At 41.4% G+C, this 15,648-nt stretch overlaps 2 protein-coding genes across 2 annotated transcripts; one reads left to right on the plus strand and one right to left on the minus strand.

The window, feature by feature from the left end:
* Positions 1-1,429: 1,429 nt before the first annotated feature.
* Positions 1,430-8,274, plus strand: LOC115813176 (protein phosphatase methylesterase 1-like). The gene is made up of 14 exons (XM_030775788.1): positions 1,430-1,458; positions 2,855-2,954; positions 3,562-3,654; positions 3,845-3,902; positions 4,192-4,243; positions 4,383-4,537; positions 4,971-5,061; positions 5,666-5,731; positions 5,935-6,061; positions 6,516-6,639; positions 6,892-6,936; positions 7,325-7,389; positions 7,777-7,844; positions 8,250-8,274. Exons 1-14 carry the CDS (start codon positions 1,430-1,432, stop codon positions 8,272-8,274), a joined length of 1,098 nt encoding a protein of 365 aa, XP_030631648.1.
* A 726-nt stretch (positions 8,275-9,000) lies between these two features.
* Positions 9,001-14,978, minus strand: rnf150b (ring finger protein 150b). The gene is made up of 7 exons (XM_030775290.1): positions 14,283-14,978; positions 12,730-12,980; positions 11,819-11,890; positions 11,623-11,705; positions 11,417-11,513; positions 11,072-11,276; positions 9,001-10,399 (listed from the first exon to the last, which is right to left on the minus strand). The coding sequence occupies exons 1-7, from the start codon at positions 14,734-14,736 to the stop codon at positions 10,290-10,292; spliced, it is 1,272 nt and encodes a 423-aa protein (XP_030631150.1). The 5' UTR covers positions 14,737-14,978; the 3' UTR covers positions 9,001-10,289.
* Between the last annotated feature and the right edge of the window lie 670 nt (positions 14,979-15,648).

The raw sequence follows: 15,648 nt of genomic DNA on the forward strand, positions 1-15,648 counted from the left end.
ATTGAGAGCAGTATATTATACAACAAGTTTAGTTTCACACATAATTTGTGTGACAAAGAACTGTGTCAGTGTTTGTGTGTTCTGGGGTGCTTGTGAAAATGTTGTGGTTCTCAATTACCACCCCATGTATCAAGTACAATAGCAGTATTTTAGAACACGGGCTATCTGTCTTCACCTGTTGCGTAGTAGTCTGTGTGCTCTCAAACACACATAGAGTTATGTGAGATTTAAGACAGGAATGACACAGTTGAGCAGCTCAAAACTATACATCAAACTTCAGCCCCACTGACTTGAGCCCATTTTTATCAGGACACAATTATATACACAGCTCAAAAGAAATATACAGCTCTTAGAAGTGCATGAATAGTCAAATTAGATGTAAAGATATGTGCAAAATGACGCCAGATTCATTTGCTACTGATGATCAGCATTTTTATGATCATGATAGTTAGTGTATCTGCTCTCATTTCTGGTATTCTGATTGAAAAGAGAGGATCTGTCAGAGATGTGAGGACTCCTCACACTGAATAAAAACAGATAATGAATCTGGCAGCAGTTAGACACTAGACACTCAAACAGGTACTGGAATAAGGACAGAGTACAATATTCTGTATTGGAAATATTGGATCCGGATAGAATCTAGTGACTGTTTTGGTGCATCCTAAATACAATTAACAAGGTGGACTACAGGAAACAAATTAAAGTGACATTTCGGTTTAAGACTATGAGAGTATCCACAGTGAGCTAACTTGACATATTGTTCAGATATTTATAAGTGAATGAAATGGCAATTATTTGTGCTTGCTGATGTTTTACCTGAGTGCTAACTTCGTGTTTGTTTGGAGGAGCCTTTAATACAAAACAAGAGAATATAGTATATTTCACTATGAATTATGATAAACCAATTCAGCTCTGAAAAAATAATGGCACTGACTGGTTTCCATTTGAATGTCATCAGACAGAACTCAGTTAATGCCAGTAAGGCTATTTAAGAATAACCATGACAGATACTGGAGTGTTTCCAGTCTGTGACCTGTGGTGGTGATACATTCGTTCATCAGTCTAGCACAAACGCGCACACACACACACACACACACACACACACACACACACACACACACACACACACACACACACACACACACGCGCGCGCACACACACACACACACACACAGTCTTTCACACAATCTCAGATCACAAAAACACCTGACCATCTAATATTCTTGAATGGTCTTTGGCCAATCAGGAGCAGCAGGCCTGTTAGCTGTCTCATCCATCTGTGTGTTCATTGTCTATGAGGCCTCTTGAGCCTCCTCTTTAGCTCTGTGGCTTTCGTTTCGTGTTCACTCGTCCCTGCCTGTCCATGGCATCCGAGTGCACTGCTGTCGAGAGCAGCTCTCACCTCTGCTTAGACACACAGCCGGCCGACATGTGGGAGGAAAACTTCGACACAGAAAAGTGAGTTTGACATCTCAGCATTTGAGAAAATAACAATTAAACATGTCAGAAAATGGAACAGGTTATCAGGGAGGGAGCAATGTGTTTCTTTGTTAAGGAGGATGTCTGTCGTATGTCATGTCTTTGAAAAGCAAATTTGATCCTGATTTGAGGAGAGAAAGAGTTTTGTAATGTGAATTCACTTACAGCGTCTGTGTTCTTCACTAGTCATCCCTTTGATGTCAGAAAGGGAGAGAATGTAATCTAAAAGTCAATAGATAGCGCTCTTCTGAGAATGTATGCTTGAATATATATTTATATCTTCAATTGCCTTGTGACAAATTTTGTACATTTGAAAATTTCCTGTTTTGAAAAAGGAAAAAAAAAGAAAGAAAGAAAAAATGTTTTTGTTAACGCATATTAAGGCCTTTTTTCACTGCGGGGTACCAAACCCATTTACCTGTCTTTTTACCTCATCCAAAAGTCAACCTGTTTATTCTAGCAAATATTACATCATGTAGTGGCTTGGAGCCTTTAAACTGGAACACATATTCAGAACACCTTTGTTGGTACTGCTGAATATATTGCTCAACATTCAGAAGTTATCAGGATCTGAATCTACAGCATTATCAGCTAGCAAAATGAACACGAACATTGTATTGATTTTAGTCTTGTTCAAGGTTTATGTTGCATCTCAGAAATGCTTCACTATGTAATTGGATACATTATTCAAATGCGTAATAGAATCAGAAAACCATACACATTCTAAAACTGCAAGAAGTGCAAAATAATGGGAAAATCCTCACTTGTGTTAGCTGTAGTAATGCACATAACAAAGATAGCATATTTTGTGACTCTCTGCGGGGTTTTTTTATTGTTGTTGTTTGTTTGTTTTTTTCCTAAGTCGGTCAACCTCATAAGGATTATGTGTTTAGTTTTGTAAGTAACAGGTGTAAGGGGAGGTTTTGTTTTCCATCATCCATCTTACACTAAAGACTTGGATGAACAGTCGGCTCCAGTGATTAGTCGGACAACTTTGAGTCGACTGTAGACCAGCTGTTGTTCTGTGGTGTTTCATTCAGGAAAACCCCACATGTTCCTTGACTTCTGAGACACCTGAAGAGTTAGAGAACAGAACCGAAGAATTATGAGCTAATTCTCAGACATGACGTAAATTATTAGGGACAATAAATTAATTGGAGAAACAGAATACAAACAGTTGTCATTTCTCACAGATAAAATGCAATGTAGTTGAAAGATTGCTTTCAGCTGGGAGCAAGGCTATGACAGCCTCTTATTAACACGTTCAAAAGGCAAGAAAACAGAATGTGATTTAACTGATTATTCAAAAGCCTCTGGCAGAAATGTCACATAATGGTGCCTTTTTTCCATCCCTTTTCTCTCTCCCTCCTTACAGCCACGGGGTGGGCAGAAAGAGGGATTACTCCCCTGTGTCTTGGAGCGAGTACTTTGAGATGATGGATGATGTGGTGGTTGGATCTGCAGAGAACAAAGATATATCCATACAGGCATTTACACGCAAACGCGCACACACACACACACACACACACACACACACACACACACACACACACACATACACACACACGTACATACAGATACACAGGCCATGTGCACACACACTCATATACCCATACACAATGTGCGCATATTCAGACGGAGAGAATGAATTTCATGACATGTTAAAACATAGAGACCAAAAGGCATACTTGTGAAATGTATGTTCATTAAACATTCACCTCATTTTGTCTCCTTTCCCGAGGACTAACAATTGATGGAAATCTGAAGTGCTTGAGGTAAACAATGTGGTTGATTAGGACAACTCAGAAGGACAGCTGGAAATGCAGCCAATGTTAGCCTGCCTACTAATGGATGTGTGTGTGAGCGTGCATCCGTGTGTGTGTGTGTGTGTGTGTGCGCACGCGTGTTTGTGTGAGATGTGTGTATGTGTTGGTCCAACACTTATTGACTCCTGGAGAGATGTTTGTGAGGATCACCCTTGTGCAGTTCATGTATGTCAGTGTGTGTGTGAGTGTGGGTGCGTGTGTATGTATGTGTGTGTACACATAAGACCTTGTGGCTCCTTGACAACACCATGTGTACGTGTTTCGTGTGTATAAGAGTGGGGTAGACGGACCACTGCTGGTGCTGCTGCACGGAGGAGGACATTCTGCATTATCCTGGGCTGTCTTTACTGTACGTTATACGTGCACACACGCACACACACACACACACACACACACACACACACACACACACTGACACACATCTTGCTTTGTCCCAATTTGTGCAGTATTGTCAGATCCATAATATTTGCTGTACTACGTGATGGGCCTCAAAACATGACTGTGAAATGTGTACTCTTGTCTGAAATGGTCGTGTCTAGGCGGCCATGACAAGCAGGGTGACCTGTCGGGTCTTGGCCATGGATTTACGGGGTCATGGTAAAGTCAAAGTCCTTGCATATGAAATATGTCATTTAAAACCACTGAAACACATAGAAACATAATCATATGAGTACAAGCACTGTTTGACCCACTGCACTGTTCTTTTAAAAGCATAATTAAATGCCTGTGTCAGTGTTTCTAGTTTCTGGATTAAAGCCAACAGATATTAGTCTTACAGTGGATTAGATTCTTCAGTGTATACAGTGAAACTGATTATTAGTTTATGCCAGCTGAAACTGAGATATATTCATCTATGACTCACATGGGTCATATTTGTGTTGAACAGGTGCCACGCAAGTTAAACATTCCGATGACCTTTCAACCCAAACTATGTCCAGGTAGCACATCTATACACACACACACACACACACACACACACACACATCTTTCCAGCCAGGTTACTTTCAGGTAGCGCATAAACATACACTATACATACTTTTCTCTCCTGTTCTGATGGCCCTCTCCAAAACTCTGCAGAGATGTGGCCAATGTGGTTCGAGCAACATATGGAGAAATCCCACCCCCCATCGTCCTGGTTGGACACAGTATGGGCGGAGCCATTGCAGTTCATGCCGCCAGTGGTACTCTGCTGCCCTCTGTGGTGGGACTGGTTGTCATTGACGTTGTGGAAGGTGAACCATTAACGACTATTGTTTTACAACATTTATAGTTTCATTATAACATGATAATAACACAAATATAACCATTTTACTGCTTATTTTTCATTGCTCTTTACAATAACGTGCCAGTAGTGCTGGCACCATGCTGTTATGTATGAGCATGAGGAAGCCTACAACAAAAGTTTTTTTTAATTAACATTTTTATTATTGTACAATATTGATCATGACAGTACTTCTAACACATATTTGCCCTACGGATTCTGTCATTAAACAATGGATTCCACCAAATCTACTGATGGATACATAGCAAACAATCCCCTAGCTATGATTATTCGCAGTATGTTTGATATATAGATCCGGATGTGGGGGGGGGGGGGGGGGGGTGACATTTTATTTGTGTGTGCTGCATTACTGAGGGTCTGGCTGCATTCTGTTTTTCCCACAGGAAGTGCTATGGATGTGCTTCACAGCATGCAGAACTTCCTGAGGGGCCGGCCCAAATCCTTCAAATCCATCGACCACGCCATAGAATGGAGGTTGTTATTATGACTACAGCACTGAGCATTGAGTAAACAGTAACAATAAAACCACTGATTATTCAAATCTGAAATTATTACTTAGTTTATATTTGCTGAGCCAACATACTTTCACCCTTTGCCTGAGACATATTTGGATTCCTGAGTATTTAATTATCTAAAAGAATAATAATTTAATTTATCTTTGAATCCAAGGGAAAAAGAAAATCCATAAAAAACATAACTCATAAACGATAACTAGTCACCAATGTTTTTATGAACATAAGTTACTTTTCTTTGTGGCTTGCCTCCGGCTTGTGATGATATACAGTGTTCTGGGGTCAGATAAACAGGGGTGTAAATAAAGTCCAAAAAGAGGCTGTCAGTGAGCCTTATATGGTCTACTAGACAGTGAAATACTGGAGACTAAAATGATCAGCTTCATATGATTATTATCACCATCATCTCTGACATCTTAATGAGGAACCTTCTCACTTCTTCATTATTTGTCCCTCACTGACTCATTTATGAAATTTCCTCTATTTAACTACATTTTCATTCAGTTTCCCTACCATTAGCTCTCTCTCTCTCTCAGTCTACTTCTCTCATACACTCCTCTCTACAGTGTTAAAAGTGGACAAATCAGAAATTTAGAGTCTGCCAAAGTATCCATGGTGGGTCAGGTCAGGAGGTAGGTCCTATGGTTTCATCACTTCTTTTGCTATTTGTTGCAACAGTTGTGTTCTTGTAATTGTTAGCAATCACAAGACCGTATCTCTTTCGCTTTCTCTCACATTCTCTCTCTTCCTCCCTCTAACTCTCTGTTCCTCTTTCAATCTCTCTCCTCCTCTCTCTTTGTCTCTCCTCCTCTCTCTTTCTCTCTTACACACACAGGTGCGAAGGAGAGGACGGGGACACTGCAGAGCAGGTCAGCCCTGTTACCGAGGGGGTTGCCGAGGGCCACGAGGAGTTCTACGACCTGAATTATGTCACTGATAAAGCTGAGAGCACGTCCTCAGAGGTGAGCCTCTCAGAACAGGAGGTAAGAACCAACGCCCATGCACACTCGCTGTATACACAGACCTCATAATGTCCCACTATCTGTCAGTGACTTTGTATTCCCAGCTTACTGCCCCTGAGCTGTTGCCCATCTCATACTCTATAGTGTTTCCTAACAGTCATAATACTACATGTCATCAAACATCACAACTCGTAACATAGTAACATAACTATATGCACTAAAGAAATGAACAGTGTCTATAATATGGATTGTTATGCATTACTTTCAAGAGATCTACTTTCAAGATACATATGTGATATCACAGAATACATATGCATGTGAGTTTCCCTCTATGTAAGCCCACACATGCATGTTTGTGTTTGTGTGTGTGTGTGTGTGTGTGTGTTGTGTGCGTGTGTGTGTGTGTGTTGTGTGTGTGTGTGTGTGTGTGTGTGTGTGTGTTGTGATTTGGTAGCCCTCAAGTGTGTACAGTTGGAGAATTGACCTGTCTAAAGCTGAAAAGTACTGGGACGGCTGGTTTCGTGGAATCTCAAACCTTTTCTTGAGCTGCAATGTCCCTAAACTACTACTGTTGGCAGGTTAGAGACACAAACTCACAATCTGCCTTCACAACAAACACACACAGAATCAGACTCTGCATAACAAAAAGAGAACCATACTGTGTATTATAAATCTACAGTATAACAATCTGCACATTCCTAGACACAGAAATTATAGTTATGTAGTTATATGTATGTTATAGTTTATGTTACTGGTTCACAGCCGTGACAAGTTGAGGATTATGTGCAGTTCCGTTAAGAAGAGGATTCATTGCGTGTTATATTTTATAGGTATAGATCGCCTGGACAGAGATCTAACTATTGGCCAGATGCAAGGTGAGTTTGTTTTGGACAGTACAAATACACACAATAATTATGACTGTATGAGTGTAGGAGTGCATTATTGAAATCCTCTATGTGTCGACATGCACAGTCCAAAAAAAATGTTACCGTCTCGGGGAAATGAGCAGGATTCCAGACTCCCCAGTGTGACAGTAACAGCTGGGAGACAGCTGGCTCTGTCAGTCATGACCCCCTCATAGCAAATAATATCATCCGCCCACACACACACACACACGCACATACATACATGCACAGAGGAGCACAAGCTAATAGAGATTTCATATTTATCATATAATACCTCAAACATTGCATAAATTAGGAAATGAGATCTCAGGTTCTTAGGTTAAATCTTCTTAGGTTAAGTCTTCTTTTTCTTTCCCAGGAAAATTCATGATGCAGGTGCTGCCCCCCTGTGGTCATGCAGTGCATGAAGACACACCAGATAAAGTAAGAATTCAGTGTGTCCAGTCCCAAAGGGATCATTAATCCAGCAGTTGTTGAGTCATCATTCTAGGCACTTCTTGAAATATATTTATCATTTCCAGTTACCAAAACAGGGTGTAAACAAGAAACTAGATTACTTATCAGTTAAAAGTCTCAGTTTAATATAATAGACTATTTAAGCACCTTAAAGTGTTTGAACGTTGTAATTTTATGCATTTATTGATCTTACGGGGAGAGCACTAACAACTCTGAATTAACTTCTTTGGAAAAATTTTAGCAATGCATTTCAGAGAATCTGTTTAAGGATCATGTTTTCTCTAAACGTCTGCACTTATTGTTAAAGTCATAGACTGGATGTAATGGTGATGTAACTCTGTGTGAAACGTGCAGGTGGCAGACGCACTCGCAAGCTTCATGATCAGACACAAGTTTGCAGAGGCCAGGAGTGAAACCAAAAGGTCTGTTGAGATTCTAGTAATAAGACCCATGATTCTGTGTAGATGTACATCCAGAGGGAAAGGCACCAAGTCTCAGTCCCCTTGCTGATTTTTTTTTTCTGAATGAAACGAAATCAGAATTTTTACCTGATAATATATAATGTTATAACCGTAACATATAATATGGCTTTTCGAAATTTTTACTAAAAATGACACGCCACTTTTGTGTATTTCACACCCATTTCTTTACCAACGGTTAAGTCATACCTGGGGCTAACTTGGATTTTTGAATCAAGGATTTAATTCAAAATTTAATTTGACACAGTTTAAGTTGTTGGAAGTCCTCCTTGGCATTCTTGGCAGTTGCAGCGTGTGCAGGTGGGAGTATATCTCCTTACTGTCTTGATTGTTCTAATTATTTTCCAGTTCTTCATACCCTTTTATGCGGTGAGGACCACTGAGTGAGTATAATCATTTTTCCCCACACTCATTATCCTGTCAACGCTTAACTACAGAATTGTTGAAGAACTGGTGGATAGAACACAGCACACATTCTGTAAAACAACTAAAGGCTAACATGAGCACTGTAGTTAATGTAAAGACTACATATTCACATTATAATATGCGGCTGGACTAATATTATAATAATATAAATGCTGCTCTCTGTTTTAGGTTCCCTTGGGCTATGGATGATGACAAAACCCTGTCACACTCTGCTCTATTCACCTCAGTACTAAGACATCTACCACCCTAATTTAATCAATCCTTTCTTTAAAGCTTAATTCATGATCATGATTCAGAATTTCAATTTGTATCAAGATTTTTATATCAGGACTGTTGATTTTCATTAGTTGATTCAGGTTTTTTTGCACTTGTTTTTGCACTTGCACTTGTTAACAGAAAATTGATAAAACATGTATGATGAAAAACATTGCCTATAAAAATGTTTGCTGATAAAAAACAGAAGACCTACAGTACGGTTTAAAAGGTCATAGAATGTGTTGCAGTACTTTTTTGAGGCTCCCCTGAGAGAGCAAAGACCAGCGTTGCCATTAAGCACACACAACTGTTAACCCCACACTTTTATCACAAAGTGACAACTAACTGATCAACACACACAGAGGAAAATGGGGGAAAAATATAGTTAAAAATCACAATAAAATTTATTGAGATTTAAAGCCACAGTCTGACTTGAACACGTGCAAAATATTTACCATGAATCAGCACAAATTTTCTGTGTGCACACTGTACCGTGTGTGTGTGTGTGTGTGTGTGTGTGTGTCTGTGTTTGTGTCAGGAACAGGGCAACGGGCTGTGTATGGACTGTTGGTTACAAATTCTTTAAAAATGAACTTTAACCTATAAATACAAATAAAGTGCATTATGGGAAAATGGGTCAGATGAAGAGAGAGAGGGAGACAGAGCGAGAGAGAGAGAGAGAGAGAGAGAGAGAGAGAGAGAGAGGTTACATATGGAGAACCACTGTTAATAAAACAATCTATATACATTATGCACACCATTACATCAAATGAATTTCTGGAAGAACCAGTTTCTGAACCTAATAAGAATCCACTGAAATGCACACTTGAATAAAGCCAGAATCATGCTCCAGTAACAGGTCCGTTAGTATGAAAGAGCAGGGTCAAAACAATCCAAAGACGTCAGCACTTTCCACCTGAAGAAAAAAAAAAACCAAAAAAACCCAATACTTTTCCTCACTATCATCCAGAATGTTGCTTCTTTGGTACGGCCAAAGTAAACACCCTGAAAGAGTTTTCGAGGAGGCGGTTCAATACTAGTGAAGCTTCTTAAATACTGCATGTTATACAATCCAAATACAATTCTATAGAAAAATAAAACTTTTTTTTTTCCTTTATCAAAATAGTTTTCTTTAGACAGGTTTCACTCTCTCTGTGTCCAATTCACAGACATTCATGAAACACACAGCGTGAAATGCATTGACCAGAGGACTCCGCGGTGAGGAGGGGGAGGAGGATGGCTGATTGTCGAGCGTTTCCGCTCTAGCGAGCATAACCAAGTGCTTCACTTACCCTGTGTCCACCCTTAAGTGTACACTCTGTTTCACGGGCCGGGAGAGTGGAAAGGAGAGAGTCTTTTAGATAGCGTTCCGTTTTGGGGTCTGTTTTGGGGACAAGTTCTGGGGTTAGATAAAGAGAGAGAGAAAGTGAGAGAAAGAGAGACAGAGAGAGAGAGAGAGGAATGGAGAGTAGCTACAGGCCAAAGACCCTGTTATCCTAATCCTGCAGGTAGCGTTGATAGCAGTGTGGTGTCATAAGTGCAGGTGGCAGTGATGTCGTTATGTGATGCTCTCTCATGGCTGTGACATCATTATAGGAAGAAAAAAAAAAGCTCCTTTTCGATCTGCAAAGAGGCTCACTGCAAATCTGACCCACTCCAATTTGTCCTGGTGACTCCCATTTTATGGTGTGGATGATTGTGACCTCATCAGCATTTCCCCTCCTCTGTGGGTGTGTCCATGTCAGAGAGCCCTGCCCCCGGGCTTAAGGCCAAAGACGTCTCTGAACTGCCACTAGCCATTAGCTGCTGCTGCTCACCTACCAAAGACAAGACAGTACAAACACTCTGAGCAGTGCACTAACCACATATGACAATGTTAATACTACACATTTTGTTATTGCTTGTAATTACTGCCTGCAGTGCTGTTGAAAAAAGCATTTGAAATGGTGAAACCTGGACTCATTGCAGGATATGTCTGAGTTCCACTTGGATCATATGCTCCTGCTGACAGAGATTAGCAGGATTAAAGATTTAATCCCTGACACAAGGGAAACAAACAGCACCCACTTGATTCAGTCAGGGAAGAAAAGGTTTCAGTATAATACACTCAGTATGTTAAATGAAGAAATAACATGGTAGCAATGAAATTGTATACAGCCAATGACAACTTCTGGCTGTGTTCCACCAGCACACTGGCTGACATATATAATATTCATACTATGATTCATTTTCATATTTATTATACTACTGGAAAACACTGCTAACATTACTAAAATTTTTATTACTATTATTATGCTAAAATAGCTAATTGCTTAAGACATCACTCGAAGCAGTGGTTGACACAGACAGAATAGGAAACCACAAAAGATTCCCTTTACTCGCACAAAAAATCAAAGCATTTCTCTCTCTCTCTCTTACACATACACACCTGTACACGCACACCCACGTGCACAGCCACACATATTAACACTGAAGACATATGCACTTACTGTGCTCAGCTTCTGTGGTGTCTTGAGACAAGGGTTCTGAGTCCAGGAGGACCTGAGGGAGACCCACCATCCTGACTCCAGGGTCCCGTCCTCCCACATTGTCACCAGCCATGACATCATCGCCCATCACCATGGCATTTAACGCCACACCCCCCACTGCCAGTTCATAGTCCAGGGGGAGTTCATCCAGACAGTCAGCGCTGGACTGGTCAGCGACACGCACAGAGTTAAACAGAGCAGATAAAAATAGCTTTGTTTCTTCATACAATCTACAGTAAACGGGCCAAAAGCCAGCAGAGAGTTTAACAGAACAGTAGTGAAAAATACAGACGGGTTGTGTCATACCATGAGGCCAAGGGCTTTGAGGATGTTCATTTTGCACATGGGACACGTTCGGTGGTCCAACAACCAGGGGTCGACACAGCCTTTATGGAAGAGATGTCTTTGGAGAAAAGAGAGAGTGAGCAAGGCAGTCTGAAACAGGACATTAAACCATATACTACAACATACGGTTCAATCTCGTTGGCGGACCGATGTGTGATGGGTCGTACCTGCAAGGCAGAATCCTCAGCACGTCATTTGGCTTGTAGCCCTCAATACACACGGCACAGTTATCGAAATCAGATTCTGTCTCCTGGCAAGGAAAACCAACACACACGCGCACAATTTGACAAGTTACAAGTGCAGAGCCCAAAAAAATCCATAAAACTCAAATGAGTTCTTAGTTTGCCTAGAGGTCTGTGTTACCTGGTCTCCTTTCTTGATGGTTCGAACTTGTAGCTGACTAATGGCTTTCTTAGCAGCATCTCCCAACCGCCTCTGTACAAAGAGGTAACATAAGGCACTTTCAGACTGTGTATAAGCCACACAGATGCTTTCTGAAGACACATTAGTGTGAAGCAGTGGAGAGCTCAGTGTGTCAGAAGAACAATGCATTTGCACCTCAATTTAGCATTAGAGGAAGTGGTTACCATTGCGGCCAGTGTACTCAGGCCTTAGGTTCAGTACTATTTCTGATTATTTCAGCACTGAGAGAGAGAGAGAGAGAGAGAGAGAGAGAGAATGTGTATGTGTGTGTGAGAGAGAGGGAGAGAGGGAGAGAGAGAGTGAGCGAGTGAGTGAGTGAGTGAGAGAGAGAGAGAGAGAGAGAGAGAGAGAATGTGTGTGTGTGTGTGTGTGTGAGAAAGAGAGAGAGAGAGGGTGAGAGAGCAAGAGAGAGGTAAAGAGAGAGAATGTGTATGTGTGTGTGTGTAAGAGAGGGTGAGAGAGTGAGAGAGAGAGAGTGAGAGAGAGGGAAGACAGAGATATTATCTGATTAACAGTTAAAAATCCTCCTGACCCTCAGGCGTCTCCTGAACTATTCCAGATGACATTGACATTGCACACGTTCCTTGACACAGCTAAACCAGAAGGCCTTTCTTGCCTCTAATTAGGATTTAGTCTAGAACACAGTGCTCCACAGCACCCTCCTGCCCACTCCATTCCAATTTAGAAGTGCAGGGGGGACTGCTGCCGAATCTGCTTTTTCACACCTTTCCTCAGAACACTTTGTGAAAGTGTTTAGAAATCAGAGTTGGTTTAAGAAATGACTACAACTCTGCCCTGCATACCACTGTATTTCAGTTCGTGTGTGTGTGTGCGTGTGTGTGTGTGTATACCTGGTTCCGGTCACGGGCGTTGGCGTATCTGAAGCGCTGGATGTAGTAGAAGACGAGCCAGGCCAGCGAGATGATCATGAGAATGATGAAGGAGATGGATACGAAGACCACCGACGTACGGCTCACGTATTTCTGCAGGTTCCGTGTCCCTATGGTGATGTGCATGTGCACCGTAATGTTCCGCTCCAAAAGCAACAAGAGCTCATGACCTTTCGGCTCTGGGATCATTATGGCAACCACATCACCGGTTCCTGACAGACAGATTTATTCACAATCACTTCTATTAAAAAAGATTACCAACAATGCAGAACAAAGAGAGAGAGAAAAAAGAAAATTGCCAGAATTCCTTAAAAACAACAACAACAACAACTGTTTATTAAATAAAGCAAACAACCAACGCTCGGCAGTCACCCTAACCCTGACTCCAGACCAAATCCTGATAACAGGCTTGAGAAATGAGTTGCTCATGTTTCAGCTGTGTTGAGGAACGTTCAGAATGCCATGTAAAAACATTTCAGGTGTGGCCTTGAGGGAGCATAAGATTTTTTTAACAGGCACTGTGTCCTGTACAACCCCTGGGCCTCAGAGAGTGAACACTTACAACACTCATCAGCCTAACTAGCGCTGCAGATCTGCCTGCGTGTTACATTTTGTTAATAAAGACTGCAGTCAGATGCCTTCCAGATGTGCGGGAGGAGAGTCTGTAAAGTTCGCGATGTGTCATGTGATACAGGAAATATAAAAAAAACTGCTCTTTTAGCACAGGAACTTCTACTCGACGAAGACCTACTTACATACACGAGGGTAGCAAAACGAATTGTCATCAATTTAGCCATTACCGTTATGTTTACTGAGTGGTGTGTATATTTGAGGAGTGGAAGGTGCATTATTGCAGCTCCGTAGATGTTTCGTCACGTACTCAGCGTTCCTGAGTGACAGAACATTTGATCCAGTACTCAACAGCTGTATCCGGAAAGAAAATTCCCAAAGGAATGAAAAGAGGGTGTGTGGAAATTATAATATTCCCTCCACATTTCTCTCAGACGCAGTGTTCCAAAAAAGCATAGGGCGAAGTCGTCTTGGGGCACTGATCTTGAGTTTTTTTCGGCATTCCTTCGAATATTCCAGTTTAGAACATTAGAACATGAGGAGGACAATATATTCTAATCCTAAATCAACTTCGGGGGAAGTAAACATGGAAAACATTACATCGCTAGCAAGGGTGAAAATGACATCCACACGTTAGTGATTCGCATAACATAATTACCCTATGATAAAGAATTAAAGCAACCAATTTACAGAATAATAACAAAAAACACACTGGTTCATGGAAACGTCTCGGAGCAACAGGTCTCATTTAAATCAAGCGGCCAGCTGTGTCTTTGTTTACATTTGGCCAAAGGCCCGTTCAAATGCAGGCTCACTGTCTTGTAAAAACGCGAGCTGAACACGAACACAAGAACAACCACGACAGTATAGTTGCACGTCAATTTTGACCTTTAGCAAACCATCAGAAATGGTCTGAAGCGTTCAGTTTAGCTATGCTAACTTACCTGGATGAGGCATTGTTATGGTTTCATTGGCATTTGAGGAACCTACATTAAAGATGACTACAGCAGTGGCGTTGTGGCCTGTTGCATGTCGAATTTTATCTCTAAATGTGCAATTTCCATTTGCTATTAGTGCTATCCAAGCACTGGGCTGCTTTGGAATGGCGAATTTCGTATTAGGGTCGCAAGCCTGCCTGTCGTGCGGGGAGGCAGACAACACCAGCACTCCTCTGGCCTCGCGTTTGAGAGAGTGTTCCCCGTAACGCCCGCATTCGGTTTTCTCTGTCCTGATCTCCGAAGTCACTGGGTCCACATAAGTGATGTTTACAAATGCGGTGTACCACTCCTCTTTTTCGGCTACGGTAAAGTCCAGACAGAGCAGATGCACGAAGCAGAGGGAGAACAGCCATGTCGACAAGGCCAGGCTACGGCAAGCCTGGATCACGGAAAACGCCATTCTCAATTCTCATTCGACGGCTTGTCGAGTGTTTGTTTGCCAGACTACGGAACGGTCTGCTATTCCATGCTACTTTGACCAGTCTTTGTACGCCTAAATCCCACCTACGTTGTATTGCAGTCAAAAACCATGATCAAATTATTCAAAGTTTGTGTTTACGAGTTGCATCACAACGAGTATATTCTAGAGCAGCCCCAAACCCTGTTGCTTCAGGGCGGTTTACCGCACCAGAGTTCACAGTGTCGCCTAAAGTGAATGAGTCGGCTGTCTAGTGTTGTTCATTGGCCTGCCAAAACAACACAAAGAAGACAAAGATGGCTACAGTAAGAAAAGCAGAACAGCGCCATCTAATGATTGGATGGCGAGTTGCACACATCGACCTCAAACAGTTACACAAACAGGGATTCTCTGCCAAGCCTTGAACAGTGAATCATGTTCCAGGAGGTTGAGAGACTGCCATTAATATTATTGGCTATCATAACGCATTGTTTCAGAATGAGACATTCTTTGCCATTATCCTGTTGAAAAGGATATATGTTACAATCAAAAGCACTTGATTTGACCCATCTTGTAAAAGCACTTACACCTACATGCATGACAGAGCAAATATAAACACATACTTACATGCTGACTCCATAGCATTTTTATTTGTTTTTCTGCTGAAAATGTAGAGCAGGCTATCAAGAGTGAGAGCAAGTACCGAGGCCTTGGAGTATCAATGGTATTCAAAACAAACAGATCATAACAGAATCTCTGACCAAAGTTTTCCTAACATTAAATGACTCAAGTGTGCGTTTATGATGTGTGTCATCTAATTTACTCAGCACAATCTTAGGGATCTCCTGCTTCACACTAACATTTACTTGTTATAAATTATATACATCAACAGAGTTGACCTCACACACTATTCAC

The sequence above is a fragment of the Chanos chanos genome, chromosome 5 (genome assembly GCF_902362185.1).
Source record: "Chanos chanos chromosome 5, fChaCha1.1, whole genome shotgun sequence".
Lineage (NCBI taxonomy): Eukaryota > Metazoa > Chordata > Actinopteri > Gonorynchiformes > Chanidae > Chanos > Chanos chanos.